We start from the raw sequence: 21,877 nt of genomic DNA, 5'->3' as shown, positions 1-21,877 counted from the left end.
AGAAAAAGGCATTTTGATGAAGCTGTCATTTGCTCATAAGCAGCTCTCTCCCAGGGTCTGTCCTGCCCACCCTCTGTATATTCTTACACCAAAGGTCTGAAGTAGTTATGTAACCTCATCCATGGCCAGGAGCTTCACTAGGAAAGGAGCAGGCCTTACCTGAAGGGCCGCTCCCCGCCCAGGGGGGAGGTAGCAGTACTCCAGCTCTTCCGATATTCCTCTCGCTCTGCTTTCTTCTTTCTCAGAGGAGCAGGGACGTAGGCTGTCTGGTTGCTTTTGTTCGGGAGGTACTGGTTAAAAGGCACTGCTGATTTTGGCTCACCATGGGAAGTCCGCCGTGCAGACATGTCATCTTTCTTCACATCTGGAAGCTTCCGATGTGGCAAGTCAGATTCAGAATCACTTCCTCTCCCTGGGGAAGAGAGGATGGATGCCGAAGAAGTATGTTTGGCTAGTAGGGTGCCCAATGGCACATCCACAGGATTAGGGATGTGGTTAAATCTGTGGGTTCTAGAGATTCCTTCCTTAAATTAATCACCTAACAAATCTAAGCAAAAATTACAGAATGCTCTGCAAAAAACTCTCAATTCTAATCAGGAAAAATAAAAAGTAAGCAACAAAATTAAAAATAAAATAGAGGTAAGCCTAACTGTATCTGGAAATTACAACAAGCAACACATTTCCAGTAAAATTATATGCCTGTCAAGATCCTGTTACTCTTAAAAGAAAAAACATCAATTCACCAAAAGAGTTTTTACTGAGTTCCTTCACATCTTACACTATGCCAGACATTCTGATGAATAAGAACTATACAAGATTTTGTCTTTGAGGTGCCTTTAACCAAATCATGAAAATACATACAGGATTCCAGGAGAAGAGAGATAAAGAATAAAAGGAATTCAGAGAAGCAATCAATTTAGATTATACCAAGGGTCTTCCAAGAAGCAATGGTATATCCCCCTGTGACAGAGCTTTCCCTGCCACTCTTAGCTGGAGATGGTCTCTTCTTCCTGTGATTTTTATGGCCCTATGATCTGTGCTCCCTTCTGGGGCATTATCTTTTCTACCTTATGTTTGGAGGACAAGGGCTAAAGTTGTCACAGTATGATTTGGTTTGGCCTGAAGAGCGGCTTAGACAATGCAAAGGCATTCAGTGTTGCCAACATCAGCCTTCTGTTGGACAACAGCCCCAATAATTATACTGTATTCTTGTTTCCTCTCATTTCATCTCATTACATTTCTAAGACCTATTAGAATGAAGCTATCATTATGACAAACACTATCATAAAAGTAACTGCCACTTTGATGTTGGTTGTAACCATTACAATGTCATTCAGTAGATAATATAGAATCGTATCTATTTATACTTAAAAAGAGAGCATTCCCCTAAGAGCCAAGGCATGTGGTAGCATGGCATAGGGGTTTATGTCAGACCTACTTCATTTTGAGCTTTGCTACTCGTCAGGCTCATAGGAGATTTTGCACATATTATTTCACCACTTTCAGCCTGTTTTCCAATCTGTAAAATGGGACAATAATATCACCTGCTTCATTGGACTGTCAGGAGTATTGTATCCATGGGAAACTATCAGTACAGCACTTAGCAGCAAGTGTTCAACAAATGCTGCTTTCTTTCTCTGTCCTAACAGTTCTGGAGCTATCAGAAACAAGGTGTGGACTCCTAGACACATTCAACAGGCTTTATTCTCCTTTTCTGTAAAATAGGGATGAAATGATCTCCTCTAGAGATTAAATGATATAATAACTTTTAAAAGACAGTAAAAGTTCAAAGAATTGCCCATAAACAACTTGCCTATTGTTGTACGTGAAATATTCAGCTTATGAATTATGCATGCGGCTTGCTTTCAGTCTCCTTTCTGAAATTTTGACCCTTTCATTACTTGTTAGTATTCGAGTATCAGCTTTCATTACTTACCCCCTTCCTATATCCAAGCTTTTTAACTGTCCCAGTGTCATAATAAAATGTTTATAGTGCCCTGTGAATCGCTTTGTAAACAAACACTGATACCCTCTTGTCTTGCCACACTTAGAGGCTTGTTTCCCCACTTGATGTTATTCCCATTTTATTATGGTGGAAAAAGGCTCAGAGAGGTCAAAAGAGCCCCTCTTCATGGCTGGGTGGTGACAGCTCTGAGAATCAATTTTTGTTCTCTGGACTCCCAAAGATCTTTCCTTTGTAACACACTTCTTTTGGAAAAATACTCTCTGCTTAAAGTGTCCTGACTAGGGAGAAGTATTACACTGTACTGAATAAGTGAATGAGAGAGAATGATTCTTCAATCAACTGTAAAAGCTTAGTAATGGATTACAGTTGTCTCAGGTTCTGCAGTTTTAAATCCCTATAATATATGAACCTTATTTATGTACAATATTTAAAACATACTAATTAAAAGTCTCAAAATGTTGTTTCACACATAAGCACATCATTTTTGCACCCATTTATTCTTTGATGAATGTCTTAGATATTTCAGGAAATGTTAGCTTACAAATATCTCGAGACAGGTGGCTCAGTTGAAAGACACGTAGTCTCGTGTTTAGAAATCAGACTCTCATTTCTGCTCCATCACATAGTAGTTCTGTGACCCTGGGAATTTAAACTCTTTGTACCTCAGGTCTTTACAGAGATAATAATATCACTCTCCTGGGACATCATGAAGATAAAATGAGATGACCGAAAGTGCCTAGGAAGAGGCTGTCTTGGTATGCCTTCAGTAGATCATCTTATCTAATGCTAGGACTTAAAAATATTTTGATTTCAATTCATCTTACCAACATGGACATTTACTAAGGTGGCTTCTCCATGTATAGTCAAAGTTAGAAAATGAAACAGCACGGGATGATGGTATTATTTATCAATGTCTGATCATCCTTTCCATGAGGCTACTTGTCTTTCCTTTCCAGGAATTAGGGGACACTTTTTCTTTAAACATATCTTTGTCATATACAGTACAATCCCAATGCTTTGCTTTTGAATATTCCTCTACCACTTTAACTTCTTCATTCCTTATATGTCTTTTAATACCTTTCATATAAAAGATAAGAATATTCACCTAACACAGGGCACCATGTTTATAAAATGTGGCATTAATTTTAAAGCAACTGAGTGGAAGATGTTACATTTCCTCTCCAATGAGACCCATTAAGTGCCTAGTGAAGGTGAGAGAGGAATTGGGCACCTAACTAGCAAGAAAGCTTGGCTGAATCGACCCAGTAGATACAGCATTCCCATTAGGGAGCTCTGTGTCCAACTCACAGAACCATGGCACCTCTCATGAGTGTACCCTTTGACTGTCTTTTTTGAGCATAGCAATGGGTGCCAGTAATAAAATAAAAGGTCCCCATATTGATTCAATATAGAGTTGAAGAACTTCATGGTAGGACTTTGTCTAATTGGTTGTGAGTCCTAGAAAATAAATTTTCAAGATTTAAAGTTCTTCCAAATTTGGAAGTGTTTATTAGAAGTAGCAATCTTGTTGATTAGCATCATTTGAAAAAACATACCATAAAGTCTTATGAAATCCAACCTGTATTTGGCTAAAATTATACTCTTTTTTTAAAAGGCAGATTAAAAATGTGTTGTTTTCTTTAAAAACCTCATTAGGTCTTGATTAGTTTACAGGAACATGCCTTAAGGTATCAAGCTGATTGGTGAAATCTGTGTAAGATACTCTTTCATGACAGTGTTTCATAAAGCTCAATTCCATGTTATTCTTCAGAAGGGGAAACTATTTATAAATAGACTCTAGTTTACCAATCTTAATTGCTGCAAACTAAATTGTGCCTCAGTACATATTAGTATAATATTAGTAATTACTATTTTAAAATCTCAAATCCCTTCAAGATGTGGTTTGCTAGAAATTCTGAACCCCTTGAAGCTGGTGACAGAATAAAGGGTCTATATTATGCGTTACAAAACACCAGTGTGAAAAAAAAGCAACGATTTTTTAAAAGCAATCAAAACAATATGGATGAAATAGTTTGGTTAAGATATGTTTTACAAAAGGAAATCTACTATGTGGTTATGTTAAAGCCTAATTAGATCATGGAGCTGGTATTTAACTCCAAGTACTGTGGGTGGTACTTCAGATGTCACATACAATTTTAGAAATGTTTCTCAATTGGCTTACAGTGCACCATGGAATTCTTTAGGAGTCACACATTATATGGCCCTGAGGCTAATATATTTGCTAGAAAGTTTAAATCCTAAACAAAAGCATCAGTTCAGTCATTTTAGAATAAAACATCTATTACACAAAGATAAATTATGCTTAAGAGCATAATAAGTTTTGGGCTCACACTTTTTGAGGCTAATATTATTAGACTATTTTACTGACAGTAATTTTTGCCACTCAAAAATATTGGGGCAATTACTTAGCATTTTAAAGGTTCATCTGTAAAATAAGGGTAAGAAGGAGAGTCTCCAGCTCCATAGGAGAACTAAGTGGGATACTAGGACTCTCCAATATCTGTGCTGAGGATTAAACGAGATACTAAACGAGATACTAAATGAGATTAACTGAGGATTAAATAAGATATTAAATGAGACACGCTGAGTAATACAGTGAGAAACCTGGGTACATTAAATACTCAGGTATTTTAGTAATACAATTTTACAGCCAAAAGGGCTCTTTTAGCTACAAGAGTCCATTTTGATCTCAGAGAGCAGGCCTAAGTCCAGATAATATTATCAACCAAGCAATACATAAAAAAATAGAAACAATTAAGCTTCCACTAGCCTTGGTGTCCTTCTGCAAAGTTTATGCATACAGAATCAAGCCACATTCACTTTCTACAAGTGCAGAGGTACAAGATAACTAAGGCAAACAGCTTCTAAAATATGAGCACTAAATTTATATCAAGTTACAGGACCATACATTTTTATAATGAAAAATGATCATTCCATACAGGTGATATAAAATCCATGGGATTTAAATCAAATCCAGCCTCAGGGCAAACAAGCAGCTTGGGTTGTGCATTACACATTAGCAGGCACCTGCATCGGGACAGCCAACTAGACAGATATCAGAAGCTTCAAACAGACTGCCAAAAATGTGTCAATGAGTTATGCCATCCTAAGCTTTGGAACTTTCATAAGCATATGCGATACTTTTCTCATTTGCTGGAAGTTGGTTCATTTTCACTTAGACAGTGGGGTACTCACTCCAACATTTTCCTTTCTCATACCTGAGTATATAAACTTTAGCACACTTTATGAGCTAATGGTCTGCACAATGTCTTGACTTACTGAGGGAAAAATGATGTAACACATTTTCCATTAGAAGATATGCTCATTCAGGTGGTGTTCAAATAAACTGCTAGCAAAGCCAATCAAGATTCTGAGAACCATAAAAACCAACATTCAAAGACTTTTCCCACCAGCTTATAGAATTACTGGATTCCAGCAAGGTGGGTATGGAGTCTGCCTTCCCAGCAGGAATGCTCTCCTTATCAATGATTAATTCTGAGATTTGTGGCTTATGGAGACCCCAACCTACCATCGCTGCTTCCCCTGAGCACTACATCTGGTGAAGGTGTCTGGCGGGAGCGGGAGCCAAAGGAGTCCAGGCTGTCGAAGGAATCATCCCTGCCGTGGCGAGGAGGGGAAAGGGAGTCACTGCGCTCAGAATCCCAGCAATCAATGTAACCACTGTCTCGGATGCTGCGTTTAGGACTCTCAATGTCATCAGTCTCCTGCCCCAAAACAAAGCAAAAGAATTACAAACATCAGTGCAACAGACACAGAGCCTACAAGAGCAGGAAAATCTTTCCAAAAATACTGCACATCAAATTAGTATGGAAAGGCTGTGGCAACCAGCTATGGGAGCGAGTAGCAGGTACAAGTGATGGTTCCATTCCTTAACCTTTCTCTGCCACATTTTCTTAACCTGAAAATCATGCACAACATTAAAAACAATCCTCAAGTATCATACACCATAATGTCCAAAAAAGGGGAAAAAGAATTAAGAATAAAGGATCACAACGTTTGGATTTATAAGAATGCAAGGATCAATAAAAACAAAAAAGCAAAACCTTAACCTTGACTTGTCTTTCAGAATCCATATCTGCATGTCTGTCCCGGGACCAAGCCCCTAGTTTAGCCGGGCAACTGCTTCGGCTATCTGGCAAATACAAGCAGCATTTGTTTTTGTGGCAGAATCAGCTCTGTAAAATCCTGGAGCAGCATGTTTCCATCTTCTGCTACCTTGGAGGGAAATTCCTACTCTGAAAGAGAGCTGTCTTTCTGAGGCAAAACGTTTTTTTTTTTTTTTTTTATAAAAAAGCAATGAAAAATATGCAAAATGCTTTTCCTGATGCCTCAAAAGACTCCAGGCATGCTCTTGCTCTCAGCCAGAGCTTGGCACTGAGGGAGTCGAAAGCACTTGGGGCTGACCCACATGTTCGCAGCAGTGAGAACAATGGCTGTCTTTGACAGCCGGTGATTATAAATTCTTTCCAGCACAAGCGGCACATACTAAAACACTGAAACTCCAGCAGAAGAAAGGTCAGTCAAAGCCATCCTCACCCTTGGATTATAATAAAAGCCTTATTCCCACCAATGTCTTAGCATTCATTACAATGGTCCAGGCTGACAAAAACAAAAATAACTCCAGTCACTCAAAGATAAACCTCAGTTTAATATCCTCCAGGCTGTTGCTTAAAATCAGGACTGTGGATAACAGCAGTGGAGGGGCATGTTCTCATCTGCAAAGATGGAATGTCACATTGTGGATTTCCCAAGACGCACATGAAGGTCCCTTCTGCATTCCCAGTCAAAAGGATACATAAATAAATATTCTGTATATTAGAAGTTTTGGAAACTGGTCTAGACTCTCTAAGATGCCCACAGGAGTCACTGCCTTTGTAGGAAGTGCCTTTGCTGGCTGCTTCTATCAATTATATCCTGGTCCTCTGACACAATCCCCAGTGGGAGGCATTTGGGGGGATGGAGTGGTTGTAATTCTTAAGGCGCACACAACTTCTGCATCAAAAGAGGGGAGTGGGCGAGAGGACAAGGACAGGCAGAGAGGAGGACCCTGGAGCCTCCACAGAGGACCTGATTAAAGCCCCCTGAAGGATAGGTTGTCAAATGGCCCGAGTGAGCACAGATGACATGAGTCTCCACAGGAAGGCAGAAATTCCAGTTACGGAAATTAAGGTAGTTTACTTGCAGGTCTAAAGTTAAGCAGGACTTGGAACAAAAACCAGGCCTAACAGCTGAAAAAGGAAAAACTTGTGACTCACTGAAAAGTATGGACCTACATCAGATACAGTTTTGCATTGAATTTCTTTAGAAATATGAATCATTATCTTGAAATATTTATGTATTGAGAATAGGCCATATGGCTAAAAAACAAAGGTCACTTTCATTGAACCTTTTTTCCACAACTAGGGCTGTATGTGATGCCTTTTGTACATGATGTTATTTAGTCCTCACAGCCACCCAATGATGTGGTTAGCATTGTCCTTATCTTACAAAAGAGAGAAATAAGAATCAGAGAGATTGAGTAACTTGACTGAGATCACACAGTAAGCAGCAAAGCCGTGATTCTAAAACAGGATTCTGGCTCCAAATTCCAAATGGTAAAACCTAAAAAGAGTCAATCATCTTTGGTGTAGTTCTAGCTCTCCCATCAGATCTTCTCTACCATCAGGATATTCTTCTCTCCCACTGGGTACTTGCTATCTCCTTTCTCTAGGGATAGTACTAACCTGGAGCATGTCCCTAGATAAATGTTCTTTATGACTAGCTCACTGAACTATAAATCTTGCACAAGAAATTCCACTTAGGGTAAGAGCATAGTAGGGAAGCCAGACTGAATTTAAATCTTGACTCTACCCCATGCCAGCTGTGTGATCTAAGGTAGGCTATCTCACCTTACTAGTTCTCATCTGTAAAATGGGGCCAGTAATAACACTTGTTTTACAAGGATGCTAGAAGAGTTAAATGTGTTACTATATTGAAAGCATTCAGAAAAATGCATAATACAAAATAAGTAAAAGTATCAGCTATGGTTATAATTAGTATTATTTATTCACCAGGTATATAAATTTCTATATACAAATTGCACACTTGTAAATTGAGTTAGGAAAATAACTTCACACACATGGTACTCTTTTTCTCTCCTCCATTTATACCCCATATCTACATGGCCTGGGCCCAGTTTCCGTCAGAGAGGACGGACATTCAGGAATGTGGGCCACTGGTCGCATCTGGAAGTGACATGCCGACAAGCTGCTTGGTGCAACATTACAAAACTGGATTGAGAAAATAATATCAGAAAGGTTTCCCCCAAGGCCTGTCCACCCCCACCCCACAAACCACAGAAGAGCCAGGAAGAAAGGGAAAGTCAGCATGTTTCTTGGAGCTTCAGCTGCTTTCTCACAGCTAGTTATGGGAAAAAAAACCCAGAAAGGCCACCCTGTTCATGATTGTGCAGAAAGTCAAGAATAAATCCTTGGGTCCAGTGCATGGGCTGGGAGCTGAGTAGCATAGCCAGATTGAAGAGTGAAAAACAGGCCATCATGGCTACCCTTGGCCAACCTGGTGCCCCAGGAACTTTGGGGTGAAACAAGAAGCTCTTCAGCCAGAGATAAAGATGTGGCTATCCGCAGCACACACAATTTTACTGGCCTTTATTAAGTCACCTAAAATGAACCTTTTGGGGAAGGGAGAAGATATAAACCTGCACAAAGGGTGATACAGTCTAAGCTCTCCTTTCATGAGGTCTAATTACATTGTCTGTACTCTTCACCTTGGAGCTGGGTAGCTTTCCTTCTCCAACAGAGCACTCTGAGGAAGGGAGATAAGACTAAAATCAGTCTATTGTGCTAATTGGGAGTTGTTCTAGTAAGAATGTGTAATGAAAAGGGAAGAACTACTAGCTTCTATGAAATCTTTGTATTATTCCACTTTTTGTCCCCTCTTTTTGTGAGAATGAGAACCAGCTAGGATCAGTGGCTGCCTTGGGGTATCTGAGAAACTCCAGACACCTCCATTTTTCCACTCCACATTTTCTGCTTCCTTTGTGATTTACAGTATAAGGTAGCTAGGTCCTATTCTTAAGTGTCAGAGGGTTCTAGTTTTCCAATATGATCACTGATTCTCCACCCATCCACTCTGGTTGCAGAAATGATTCATCCCACAAATACCGACTCAGCATATTCCATGTGTTGGGTACTGTTCTAGTCCTGGGGACACAGTATTATGCAAAAATCAACACAGCCCCTGTTCTTATGGGGATTATGTTCTAGTAGGGAAGACAAAAAATAAGCAGAAATCCACCATAGACACAAAGTTGGGGGATATATGAAAAAATAAGGCAGGTTGAGGGAACAGAAGCTGATAGCAGTGCTATTTAGGGTCTGCATTTGTTTGCAGGTCCTATTTCCTCCTCTTTATTCCTTCTTTCTGTTAATCCCCTCACCTCCTGAAACAGAATGGATTAGACAACTCATAGTGGTCACAGTGACTGGTACAGGAAAAGGACAGTACATTCCCAGGAACTGTACATCTGGGGCTATGGGAAGTGTTCTCTTGCCTTTCTGGGGAAGGAGTTAGAGGCAGGTAGCCTTGGAGATGCTGTTGGCTCCATTCAGTATTACAAGGGCATATCTGCCTGTAGGAGGGTGAATGAAATTAAGGCGCAATCAGAAGAAATGAGAAAAAGACACAGAGGAAGAACTAAATTGCTGACCTTGTAGCTCCAGTTCCTGAGATTTCTATGGTATCTCTTCAATCTCAGTATTTTTTCAGTACAATTTGTTTAGCTTATGTGCCCCCCTTTTTGGGAGGCCTTCCATGATATACCCAGGCTCAGTGAAAGACCACTGTCACCTTGTTTGCAGAGACCCTCTGTGCAGGTAGCAGCAGCAATAATCTATGAATATCTTCTATGTGCTAGATTCTAGGCAAAGGAATTTATATGCGTTAGGTACATGGCAGGTCTTTATGAGTTGCCCTATAGTTCATACTTTTATGTAAATTTATTCCACTAGAAAAATGAGTGTAAAAAATTTCTGGCTACTCTGCTTTATGGAAGAAAATGTTTTAATTTCAAATTCATTTCAGCTTAAATATGAACAGAAGAGACTCTAGTATTCCCTCAATATTTGTCATGATCTTCTTTGCAAAAAAAAAAAAATCCATGACTTTCAGCTGAAATAAAGTCCACTCATTCCACGTCTATGTCTTTTGTTGTAGGTAGGTATGGATATGTGACTAAGTTCAAGTCAATAGGATGTAAGCGGGGGGTTGTTTTAATATGTTTAGTGCTGCTATAAGAGAATGCCACACACTAGGACATTTATAAAGAAAAAAAATTATTTCTCATAGTTTGGAAGGATGAGAAGTCCAAAATCAAGGTGCTGTCATCTTGTAAGCATCTTCATAACAAGGCAGAGGGCATGATATGATTAGAGAGTACACATGCAAAAGTGACTCACTTTTACAACAAAGATAAGGAACCCACTCTGGGAATAATAACATTAATGTATTCATGAGGGTGGACCCTCTGTGACCTAATCACCTTTTGAAGATCCCACCTCCCAGTCTATCACAGTAGCAATTAAATTTCAACATGGATTTGGGAAGGGACATTCAAAATGATATAGGGGGAAAGCCTACTAGATATACTAAACCTACTAGATACCCGAAACGCGAGTTCCTGTTCTCTGAAATTGAAGAATGAATTCTAGGAACAATGGAGGTTAAAAGTAGGAAAAATTTACCGGGAGAAAGAAAGCTTCTGCCTAAAAGAGACAGAAAGGGGACCGGAAAGTGTGTTGCCCACCCATCCCATGGTTCAGATGTTTTATACCGCAAAGCCATGTGGTGAGGCAGGTACAAAGTGGGACAAAACTTTAAGATCCAATAGAAATTTACAAGGTGGGCATGAGGTGGGACAAAACCATGACCAACCAATAACAAGTACAGTCACCTAGGTAATATTGATTAAATGGCGGTCAAATGGCAAGACAAATCACATATAAGGAATTTCCCATTTAGAATATCAATCACTGCTATCTATCTCTAGGGGAAGTAATACTTCTTTTTCTTTTTATAATGCTAACCAGTGAACATGCCTCAATTGTTCTCCATGTTGGCTTCTTGCTGTGTTGGCTCCTGGAGGGCTGGTCCCATCTAACTGCACACAAGATATCTAATTAACTTACCTATCTGCAATAAAAACGCAGCAGGCACATAGCACATAACATCCCAAAGTTTGTTTAAAGGGAAAACATAGACCTTTGTCCCCCATTCCTCCTTCTTCTTGAATAGTGCAGGAAAGCCTGAGCAGTTATCTCAAACCAGCAAGGGAGAAGCCACGGTGGTGCAAAAGACAGAAGATCTTGGGCCTCCTGTCTTGAGACAGACCTGGAACTCCCATCTCAGCCCTAGACTTCTCCTGTCCAGGCTTCATTTAGGGTTAGAAATAAGTAAGAACCTTATTTTAGCTATTATTTGGAGTTCTTTCTCACTTGAACACAATCCTAAGTGATAAAATGGGACAATAATTTATAGATAAAACAACTATTTCCAGCTGCTTGGGTAGACCAGTGAAGCTCAGGTAATTAACCTTCAGCTTTGTATAGTGAGAGGGGTGCAGTGCAGCTGGCCATGATAGTGACAGTTGTGCTTCGTTTAGGGATCTGAACGGCATCATGTGCTGCCACGTAATTAAAGAGGGTAACGGCTGTTAATATCACATCACTTCAAAGGCAGCTGAAGTAACTGTCTCAGTAGAAAGGGTCAGATTATAGAGGTGCTAGACTAGTGGTAAGAACATTCAGTAATGAGAATATACCAGATTCTAAGAGAATCCAGCAGGGGAATTGTGAGGTAGACAGAGCTTTAAAGTGCTTAAAACAATGGCTCATATATTATTATTCAAGTCCGAATTTAACATAAAAACAAACATTTAGACTTCTCACATCCAGCCTGGAACTTACCTTTGTAGTTTTGCTAAGAATAGAGTGAGAGGAAAAACTAAAGGACAAACAAGAACTACGATTAAGAAACAGTATGTTGTGCTTTGTCATGTGGGGGGTGTTTATTTTTACAAGAATTTAGTTTAAAGAACTTTGTTTATATGTGTCATGACCAGTATGAAAGCTTTGTCTATTTGTCAGTACATGAGCCAGACTAGCTCTGGCGAAATGTAAAGACTATTAGTTTTAAGGAGAGAAAATTATTAGAAAGGTGGAAGAAATTTCTTGCTTTAAGTATTAAAAGTTGTAAAGCACTGACTATCTCTCAGTGAGGTCTTATTAGTTCTTTTATTTTGAATGTTAGAGAAATGCAAAAGAGCAAAGCCTCAACTATTGTGTTTTAATATATCCTGATCCAAAATACATTGATGTGGATTACTAATACTTTGGACAAATTAGATATATTGCTGAGCCTCAGGAAAGAACATGCAGGCAAGTACACACAAAGCATTCCAATGTTTCCTTGGCAAGTTCCTACCTCAGTCTTTCCCATAATCAAATAAATAAACCAAGCTTTTAATAATGTTCAATCGAAATGTTTCATCAAATAAACAAATCAAGCTTTACAAATATTTTCCAAGTTTCTAGGCCATTCAAATCCAATGGCCATAAGAAACACATATCAGAACAGAATGCTCCTCATTCACCAGAGCTCGTCCAGGGCGTGTGCCAAGACCAGAACTTGGCTGGGATTACTCACCCACATCAAGGCCCGGATGGGCAAGCAAAATGACCTTTAGGCTGAAAGTGCAGAGCACATGTGCATTTTTGTATAATACTGCATTGTTTAATTCAAGCATTATTCCTCCAAGAAAACAAGTTCCTTTGCATACAAAGCCATATACTGGGAGATGAAATTTGGTCTTTTGGAATTAAAGTTGGGTCCAGCTCAGATCTTCCATTCTCCAAAGGGTATTAAAGTTCAGGTAGGTATGAGATATATGAGGCAAAGATGTCATTGGTAAGACAAATAGTCATTTCCTTGAATATGTGACATCTTTGGCCTGTACAGTTTCACCACATGGAACTGTAATAATCTTAAAAACAAGAAAATGTGTCCCTTTCCCACCTTGTCTAAACCTCATGGGATAAAGAAGAAAAGCCAAGTTACCTTTCTCATCTGAGCCAACAATCCTTCAAACTCCTTCAGGTTCAGTGTAGTTCCATTGTAGGAAGTACAGCTGTTTGCAGCTTTCCCCAGCCAGTAAATGGTAACTAATACCTGTGGAAGAAAACAATGCACCCGAGCAAGAGAACATGCCTTCACGAATGATGTTTACACTGAGGAATCAATAGTGCTCTACTAACAAGCAAGCAGGAAGGAAAGAATGAGCAAAGCTGATTTACAAAAACTTCCATGCATGAGGGATCCATTAAATGTAAAATTATGTTAATCAGAACCACCCAATGCTGTCTCAGTCAACAAAACCTGAATCAGTAGTTACCGTAAGACTCCAGTTTTAGGAAAAGTTAGGTTGTAAGAAAGTGATCCCCAAGATAGCAAGGAGGAAAAATAAATCCTCCAAAATTATTTTCATGTAGTGAAGGTTTCAAAATTAGGCAGCAACATTTTTCAGAAACCCTTTGGAGTTTTTACTCAGACAAGTAATGAAATAGACTCTCAATTTCCTTGAAAGAGGTGATTTTGAAGGCCCACAGTTTCTACTTGTGGACTCAGAGGTTCCCCTAAGAATAATGGCAAAAATCCCAAAGAAATTACAGAGTTTAATTAGTGTTTCCTAGTACAGAATCAACACAATGTATCTGATTAAAACACTGGAAGAAAGCAATGCAGTGAAGAACATGATCTGCAGATACCTCACTTAGGACAGACTAGGATAGATTCCTGACGTGGAGAATTTTTATCCTTGACATGGTTCTACCAATGAGATGACTTTGGATGTTTAAAGATTTTTATAAATATTCAATGGTCTGATGCTACAGTCTTAAATTAATTTTGTCATGTCTTTCCAAAGAGTCTCGTCCACAAGAAGAGCAAACGCTCATCTCATTGACTCCCCGCAGGAGTCAGCTAAGATGAACTCCTTGGAGCTGATTTATAAGAACCTGAGGCCCATGTACAAACTCATACTAGTATTTTATTTTCATATTCTGTCTTACTGCTTCAACAAGGCTGGGAAGGACTTATTGTAACTCATTCTACTTGGTACGCCAGAAAATGCTTTGGACAATGTGATACAGGTCTATGGTTCCAGCTGGCCACAGGCCCAAAATATGGTTATGTTGATCAATGCTAGGATGTGACTCCGTTTTCTACCTCTGTGGGAAAATTTTACATCAGGAATCCTTCAAAATTTCCAGAGGTCTTTTATTAACTGATTGCTTACAAATAAATTTCTAGAGAACAGATAATTCCAAATGTTAGGACATTAACTAGGGCCATAAAATAATTAATGTATTATTTAGAGTATGACCCTGTCTTGGAAGGAATAATAAGGAAAAGGAAGCTAGACCATGCTGTGGTTTAAATTATGGGTTTTCTGATTTACTTAAAATTGTATGATGAAAAAAATGGTACATGTCTCTAATTGTACGAAGGAAGAAAAAAAGATAAAAATGAGAATGTCAATCAAATAACATTTGGGAAACTAAAAAAAAGAGGTCACAGCTAAGTTTTCTATTTTAGATATAGGTTACTTCTTACAATTCCCAATTTAAATTTAAAATAAAAAGCATGAATACACTTGCTACTTGAAAAATAAGATTCAACTACAAAAAGTTCACCAGTTCAGTCAAGAACTAACAACAACTCCAAAGATAAATAGGAAAACAAAATACAAAAAAGACAGGGCCACAGCAGTCAACACGATTTATATAATGCTGATCCTTTCCTAAAACAGTTTGCCCAACTGCTTAACTTAATAATCCCATCTGGGCCCACAAAGGGAAATCAGCTAATGTTAGTGTTGAGCTGATCATTTTGTGTTTTAAGAAACTGAATCACAAACAGAACACAAGCTTTCATTTGGTTATTTCTGGACTGAGCACTTAATTAATTAAAGAGAAAGTCTCTCAAATCTACTGCTTTTAGTTCTATCACAGTCATTATTCAATAGAGATATATACATTTCTTTTTCTAAGAAAGAGTCTTGCCAGTAAATCTTGGAGAGGCATTGAATTTAGATAAATTTTATCCTGTACTTGAATCATTAAAGTAAGAAGGATACAGAGGGAAGTTACAACACTTACATTTTTCAGCTTCCTAGTAAAATCAGGATTCCTAGGTTAGGAAAATGAAAAGAAATGTTATCAGATTAGTCATTTGTTCACTGTGATTGTTCCTTAAACACCTTTGAGATGTACTTGAAGTAAATACATAAAAGGACATACAAAAATATAGTTAGTTTTAAAAGGCCTATGACCGGAGATTTCAGGCACTGAATAAAATTGTTTACCAAACAAATAGGACAAGGCTGGGGAAAAGTTCCACCATGCAACATGAAAAATGAACTTTGTCACATGTGGAAAATGAAGAATTCTGTTTAGAGTTGTGACTATTTACATTTGAATTTTCAAAGCTCAGCAGTTGAAGAATCTGCCTTGGCTGAAATCTGACTGCACTACAAAAATCTTTAAGTACTTTTAATAAAGGTCAGAAACTTTAATTAAATAGACCCCAAGTTATGTGTACCATAAGGAATACTATCCAAACATTTGTTCTTTTCTGCTTTGGACATAAATTAACATTGGGGATTAGTCCAAAACATGAAAATATACATGTTATGTTCAAACATACACACGCATTCTCAAATACACATACACGTTGATGCTTAAACTATACATAACAAAAGTGTACAGAGAAACATTAAAATTTCTCCAAAATTATTTCAAAGTTATATTAACATGTCAATCAATAAATACTAAAAGAATTGCTGCATCCTTTTCTCCATAGTAACTTCACTGAGGAGGGCAAGAATGTAGAAATTCTATCAGATAAACCAGTAAAGAATTCCATAAAGTATTTAGACTCTGATTACTTCACTGCAATGTATTCTGACTGAAAAAGTCCATATGAACAAATAGGTGGGCAACTCAAGTCAATTGAGATTTAAAGCACTAGAAAACAATGCGGTATACTAGGGAGGAGATAATCCCAGCATCAAAAACTTAGATTAAAAGAATCATTAATCCAATTTGGATTTGATTAAGAATATATTTTCATGCTTTTAATTTTAATAGAAACGTGGTGTGCCATTAATAGAAAAAAGATGGCACTATCTGCTTAGATATCTGCTGATTTTTTTTTTTTCACTTAACAAAAAGAAGCAGATTGAAAAAAATCTAAACTTTTTATGAAAAACTAAGGCCACTGACCTAGGGAGCTGCAGACCTAGGGCTATGCCCTGATTTTCTGAGGCCTAGTTTTTATATATAAGCAATAAAGGATATGACTTATGAATTTCTAAAACCAATCAGCCGTAGACTCCCCTAGTTTAGTAATTTATTATTGAAAATGGCTCCCAAAAACCCAAATCCAGCTGCCAACACTCAGAGTGAAATTTCCTCCACACTCCAAGCAGTGTATGTGGCTAATTATTGCCCACAATATTGCACAGTTCTTACTGTTTCTGGTCCTTCACCACGAGGTGAAAGTACGAATGTGAGATGAGGCAGAACCTAAAATAATTTCCCCAAATGAACCATGATTTACAGAGGCCAGATTTAGGTAGATGTGTCAAGTGAGGATTATGGTGGTTTTTATATTCAAATATCCTAATTTTTATTCAGCGATTTTTTTACTTAACTAAATATTTTTCATGAGAAATATTAAAGAATGGCACATTGACAACAGACAAGTAATTTTAAGTGATCAGTCACAGCTGACTTCCTTATTCCCAGTCATGAATCATAAAATCCAATATAAACCCCCAAGCCTTATTTCATTAATAAATTCCATTTCCTCCATATTCTCACTATACTGTTATTATTATTGTTTTCATTTTGAAACCAATATCAGCAAATACTACAAAATTAACAGCTCTGAATTTTGGCTTCTGTTCCTTTTCTGTTCTTCCATAATAAAATGACCCCAAAAGTTACCAATCCAAAGACCCTATCTATGCAATTCAACTTATTAATAAAACATATTCATGTTAAATATTGTTTAGTTAAGGTGGAAAATATTTCATAGGAAATCAGTAGGATCTGAACATCTAAACTACAAAAAAGTAACTTCTGCCATCTCATCAGGACGTTTCCTCCCTGTACCCTAGTCACAAACAATTTCATTACACAAAAGTACACTGCCTTTTCTTTCACTCTGACATTCTTCTCCAGGAACACTTTGGCTCCAGACCTGGCTCCTTGAGTAGATACAGTCAGCAACAGCCAGAGGGCCAATGATCCATCTCCACATGACTGACACATATAAGAAAACAGTTACAAATGAGGAGAGGTTTCTCCTTAATGTAATTCCTTCTTTGCATAATAAGCAGAGTTTGGAACTGTTTACCTAGTTTGTGGTCTTCCATGAACCTATCCAAATCCCCAAAATTGGAGCCAATAAAAGGTTTTTGTCAACACACAAACATTCTGTGCATATTTCTCTCTTGCCTCTCTGTTATGCTTTACTTAACATTTTCCTCTTCTTCAAAATTCTAAATCTGTATATATGACTCCTGTATTTGAAAAAAGTCTGATCAGAATAAAAGCTACACAGACAGAAGGCCAGCATACCTTGTTTAGAAAATTTGCTTGTGCCTTCATATTTTCATTTTATTAGGCGTATCCAATTCTCTGCCTCTTAGAACTTACAAAAATCATCATAAAACTGCAAATCAAACCATCAAGAGGTTTCCCTTAACCATAAATCATGCATTACTTACTTGATTGTTACTCTGTTGGACGTGTCCTGGAGGTCACTCGGGTCAAAGAGTTGAGATTCTTTCAGGCCGAGTTCTTTACAACCTCTCAAGAATAAGATAATATTATCCTGGAAGGAAGAAAAGACATCCAAGTCCATATTATTGTAAATTATCATTATGAACCAGCCCTTTGCTGTTAATAGCTCAAATTGCTGGAGGGAGACCATCCACTGAGACTGCGAGAATCATGTCTAAATTATAGAGTGTTGCATAATAAAATTATGCTTTGTTAGGAAATGCCAGAATAAACGGACACTTAAACTTCCAAACACACAACCATGCCAAATTCATTTTTCCATTTAACTTCATACCTTTGTATAAAACGCAAGTAAAGTGCCATTGTAAAGGAGAACCTAGCATCTTTTTAGGGAATAGTATTTTTTAAGAGCCAGATATTCTCCATTGCTTCAAAATTCTTTGTCCATATCTTATTTCGTAGAACCAAATTCAAATTGGTATTAATGAAATAATAGTAACAGCTTTTAGTACCCAAATGGTTTTCTCATCTTCGTCAGGTTTTTCTTAAATTATATCCTTATGCATTCTTTATGGGTCTTGACTGATAATACCTTTGTGAACTATAAATTGAATTAAAAGCAAAACAAAAAACAAAAACTTAGACTTACTTGGGAGTGGGATAAAGAAGAGCAAGGAAAGTTTTTGAAAATAGTGCAGTCTCCCCTCAAAAGGAAAATTTCCCTAGTAGATAAAAATATACTTTGAGCTAGTAGAGTGACAGGCAGGATTGGAATTGGACTGACAATTAAAGAAGGTTCTGTCTTCCTCTGTTGTGAGTCGTCAAGAATGAATGAATGGTTCTCAAAAAGGCTGAAGATGTAGGGCACCCTGGAGCTCCAGGGTATCAGCCAACAGGTTTATCAGTTACAAGTCTCTAACTGTTCTCTTCCTAAAAGACTTTGAAGGTGCCAGCTGATTCACCAGTTAGTGAAAACTACAGGACAGGGAATGGCAGCTGCAGGAGCCACATCAGCAAGAACCCATCAGCTACCGTAGAAAGATGCTACACACATGTGGAATGAAGGTGATGATTACTGAATCAAATATTCACCCAACTGCAGTTCAGCAAAAAGACCAGAAAAGGTAGTATTTCCAACTCCCCATTGTGTAGGCAGGTTTCCAAAACCCTCAAGAACTCTGCTCCATGATTTACAAGTCCTGCAGGACCTCCCCTTGCCTATGAGTAAAACCTGTGCACATGATTGGGGATCACTCTGTGGTTATATCCCTAATCAGATGGCTCTGAGTTAATGAAAAGAAAGATGAGCTGATTGGGCCTGAGCTAACGAAGGGAGAAAATGAAGTCAGAGTACCCGCTGGTCATGAGTTCTATAGCTGCAAAGAGATGAATTCTGTTAACTACCATATGAGCTTAGGAAAGGCTTGGAAGATGCTCAGGCTCTCAGCTCCCCTCAACACCTTGATTTCAGCCTTGTGAGACTTTGAGCAAAGAACCCAGTTATGCCATATCCAGGCTTCTGACCTACAGAAAATGTGAGATAATAAAGTGTTAAGTTATTAGGTTTCTCACAAATTTTAATGAAATAATAAAAATTAATAAAACCAGGCTCGGGAAAATGATTAAGGACAAGAGCAGTAAGTTTCTAACCTGTCTGAAGCCCATATTGTGTGTCAGGCATTCTTCCAAGAGCTGTGCATGTATTAACTCATTTAATTGCTGCAGAGTCTTATGAGGGTGGTATGATTCTTTCTTATCCTCATTCTACAGATGAGTAATCTGAGGCCAAAAACAATTAAGTGCATTGTCCAAGGTTATACAGGCAGCAAAGGGTGGAGGTGGCAAAACAACATGGCATGTACAAGGGGCCCAAGCAAGAAATCTGAGGTCAGCACCCAAAGATGTGGAGGCTATGGAGGTAGCATGACCACAAAGGGCTTTGAAGACATGGAAGGCAGGCTGCAGGGAGCCAGGCGTGAGGGGTAGTCTGCATCCGAGACATGAAGGCCAGATCTGTGGTGGATGGAGATTGTTGGGGAGCAGAGCTAGGAGGAGGAGGAGGCAATATGAAGAACTTAAGAGGGGCAAGACAGGAGACAGGCAACCAGTCAGGAGACACTACAATCCCACTTTTCCCAACCAAGATACCTCTGTCTCGGCATGTTTTCTTTCTTGTGTGAGCCCCTGGGCTTTTTTAGCAGGTAAGACATGTCACCATCCACAGCCCTATCACCATCCATGGGACCTCTTGTCAGCTGACCTGTGAGCTGTTCACACCATATCTGAAGTTGACCATACCTTTGCCTGTCTCTTCCTTATTTTCCACATTTTTAAATGATCAAATTCAGGAGTTCCCACCCATTCCCTGAATTTACAGTTTTCTGCTTTCTTAGCAATATATTTTTTATTGGTTAACTTAGTCTTACGAGAAAAGAAAGGGAAAGCAAGAGAAGAAAAAAAAATAGGGAGGCTAGAAAATATATTGAGCCCTTTTTATTTTTTTCCATTAAGTTTATTGGTACATTTTAGGTATACAATACAGTTACATTCATCACTGGGACCTTGGACCTATTGAGTCTTTTTAAATGACCCAGGTTTTTCTACTTGATTGTCTTGTTAGTTAATTTAAATATAGCATATAAAGCATTTTGTACCAATACTTTTGTTACCATATGTGAAATAAGTAATTTTCAATTCCTTTTCAATCCTTTTTCCCTCACAAAACATCTCCATTTGTCAGTGAACTTGGTATGTCAATATACTTGCTTCCAGAAAACTTGTCTTTGCTCAGTTCCCAGACCTCCAAATTGCACACCACTGTCCAGCAACAGCAGAACCAAAACACGTTCTCTCTGGAATTTGGCTGTTCTTATTGCAGTGGGAGAAGCAGTCAGAAGATGAGGGGCACATGATGATGTTTACATGTAACTTATTGGACAGAAAAATGAGGAGAAAAAAGAAATAAAAGCACCAAACATTATTAGTAGTATATTTATAAGCATGTATTGATATAAAAATTGCTACAAGAAAGTATTATTGAAAACTGGGAAAATACTTCGTTAATATGGGAAAAAAGCCTTTGTTTTTTTAAGTTATTGACTATTTTAAATCAAGAAAGTACGTGCAAGATCAATGAAGGTTTTAGCAATCAGACTTTTTCAGAATGATGTGAAACATTTTATAATATTGACTAAATGTACCTTACATTCATTGAGCATTTACCATACACCAGGTTGTGCTATGAGTGTATGTGAGTTATCTCTTTCATTCTCAAAACAATCCAGGTTGCAGGTATGATGTTTTTTGGGGGTACTGAGAATCAAACTCAGGACCTTGTGCTTGTAAGGCAGGCGGTGGCACCACTGAGCTAAATCCCCAGCCCTGGTTGCAGATATTATTGTGGTCTCTATTTTACAGATGAGTAGTTGAGGCCCAGAGAAATTACATACCCCACCCAGTCACCCAGCTCCTAAGTCTGTCCTCAACTCAACACAAGTGGAAACAAGATTTCTCTGTATGTGAAAAATTGAAATCCAAAAAGTGGCAATTTCTCCTCTCTTCTCTCCAGTTTTTCTGGTGCCTTATCTTATTCTGTCTTCCTGAAATTTTAGTTTGAAGTCTTTCTCTTTTTCTTGACTTTTTTCATTTGCTCTGATTTTCTCCTTTGTGCCTGCCTCCCTCAAGCATCCAACTATGCCCACACACGCGTACAGCTACACACAGGTACACACACACACACACACACACGCACACACGAGATCCTCTTTGAGTATTTGGCTCTGAGACTCTCAAAGGTACTTCTAGTTCTCACCCTTGAACAATCCTGAGGATAACATATTCATAAAAGGGTGCACCCCTCATTGGTAGTTCCCCATTTCAGGAATAGTAAACAAATCCTTTAACTACTGAACAAGGCAACCCCAAACCAAAACAGTGACTCATACAGATGCTGAAGTGAACCTTTAGGAGGGCACAGGAGTTTCCTGGATTGGCCCAAAATCTCTGA

The 21,877-nt window shown here is 38.3% G+C and overlaps 1 protein-coding gene across 21 annotated transcripts in view; it reads right to left on the bottom strand.

The window, feature by feature from the left end:
- The window catches only part of Limch1 (LIM and calponin homology domains 1), a 329,430-nt gene that overhangs the window by 74,752 nt on the left and 232,801 nt on the right, over positions 1-21,877 (bottom strand). For 16 of the 21 annotated variants that reach the window (XM_021262418.2, XM_087187511.1, XM_087187515.1 and 13 more), the window contains 5 exons: positions 17,856-17,962; positions 15,220-15,250; positions 13,121-13,231; positions 5,517-5,712; positions 160-412 (listed from right to left, as the gene is read on the bottom strand). In XM_021262418.2, the coding sequence (XP_021118077.1) occupies positions 160-412; positions 5,517-5,712; positions 13,121-13,231; positions 15,220-15,250; positions 17,856-17,962 (698 nt within the window). Of the gene's footprint in view, positions 1-159; positions 413-5,516; positions 5,713-6,057; positions 9,836-13,120; positions 13,232-15,219; positions 15,251-17,855; positions 17,963-21,877 lie in introns of those variants that run through there. The other 5 variants (XM_087187522.1, XM_087187523.1, XM_087187527.1 and 2 more) reach the window with 4 other exon arrangements.

Source organism: Heterocephalus glaber, unplaced genomic scaffold (assembly GCF_053883595.1).
Source record: "Heterocephalus glaber isolate CG9 unplaced genomic scaffold, H.glaber_assembly_v1.0 deba00001509, whole genome shotgun sequence".
Classification (NCBI taxonomy): Eukaryota; Metazoa; Chordata; class Mammalia; order Rodentia; family Bathyergidae; genus Heterocephalus; species Heterocephalus glaber.
The sequence above is the reverse complement of the archived record's forward strand: the minus strand, read 5'-3'. Positions and strand labels throughout refer to the sequence as shown.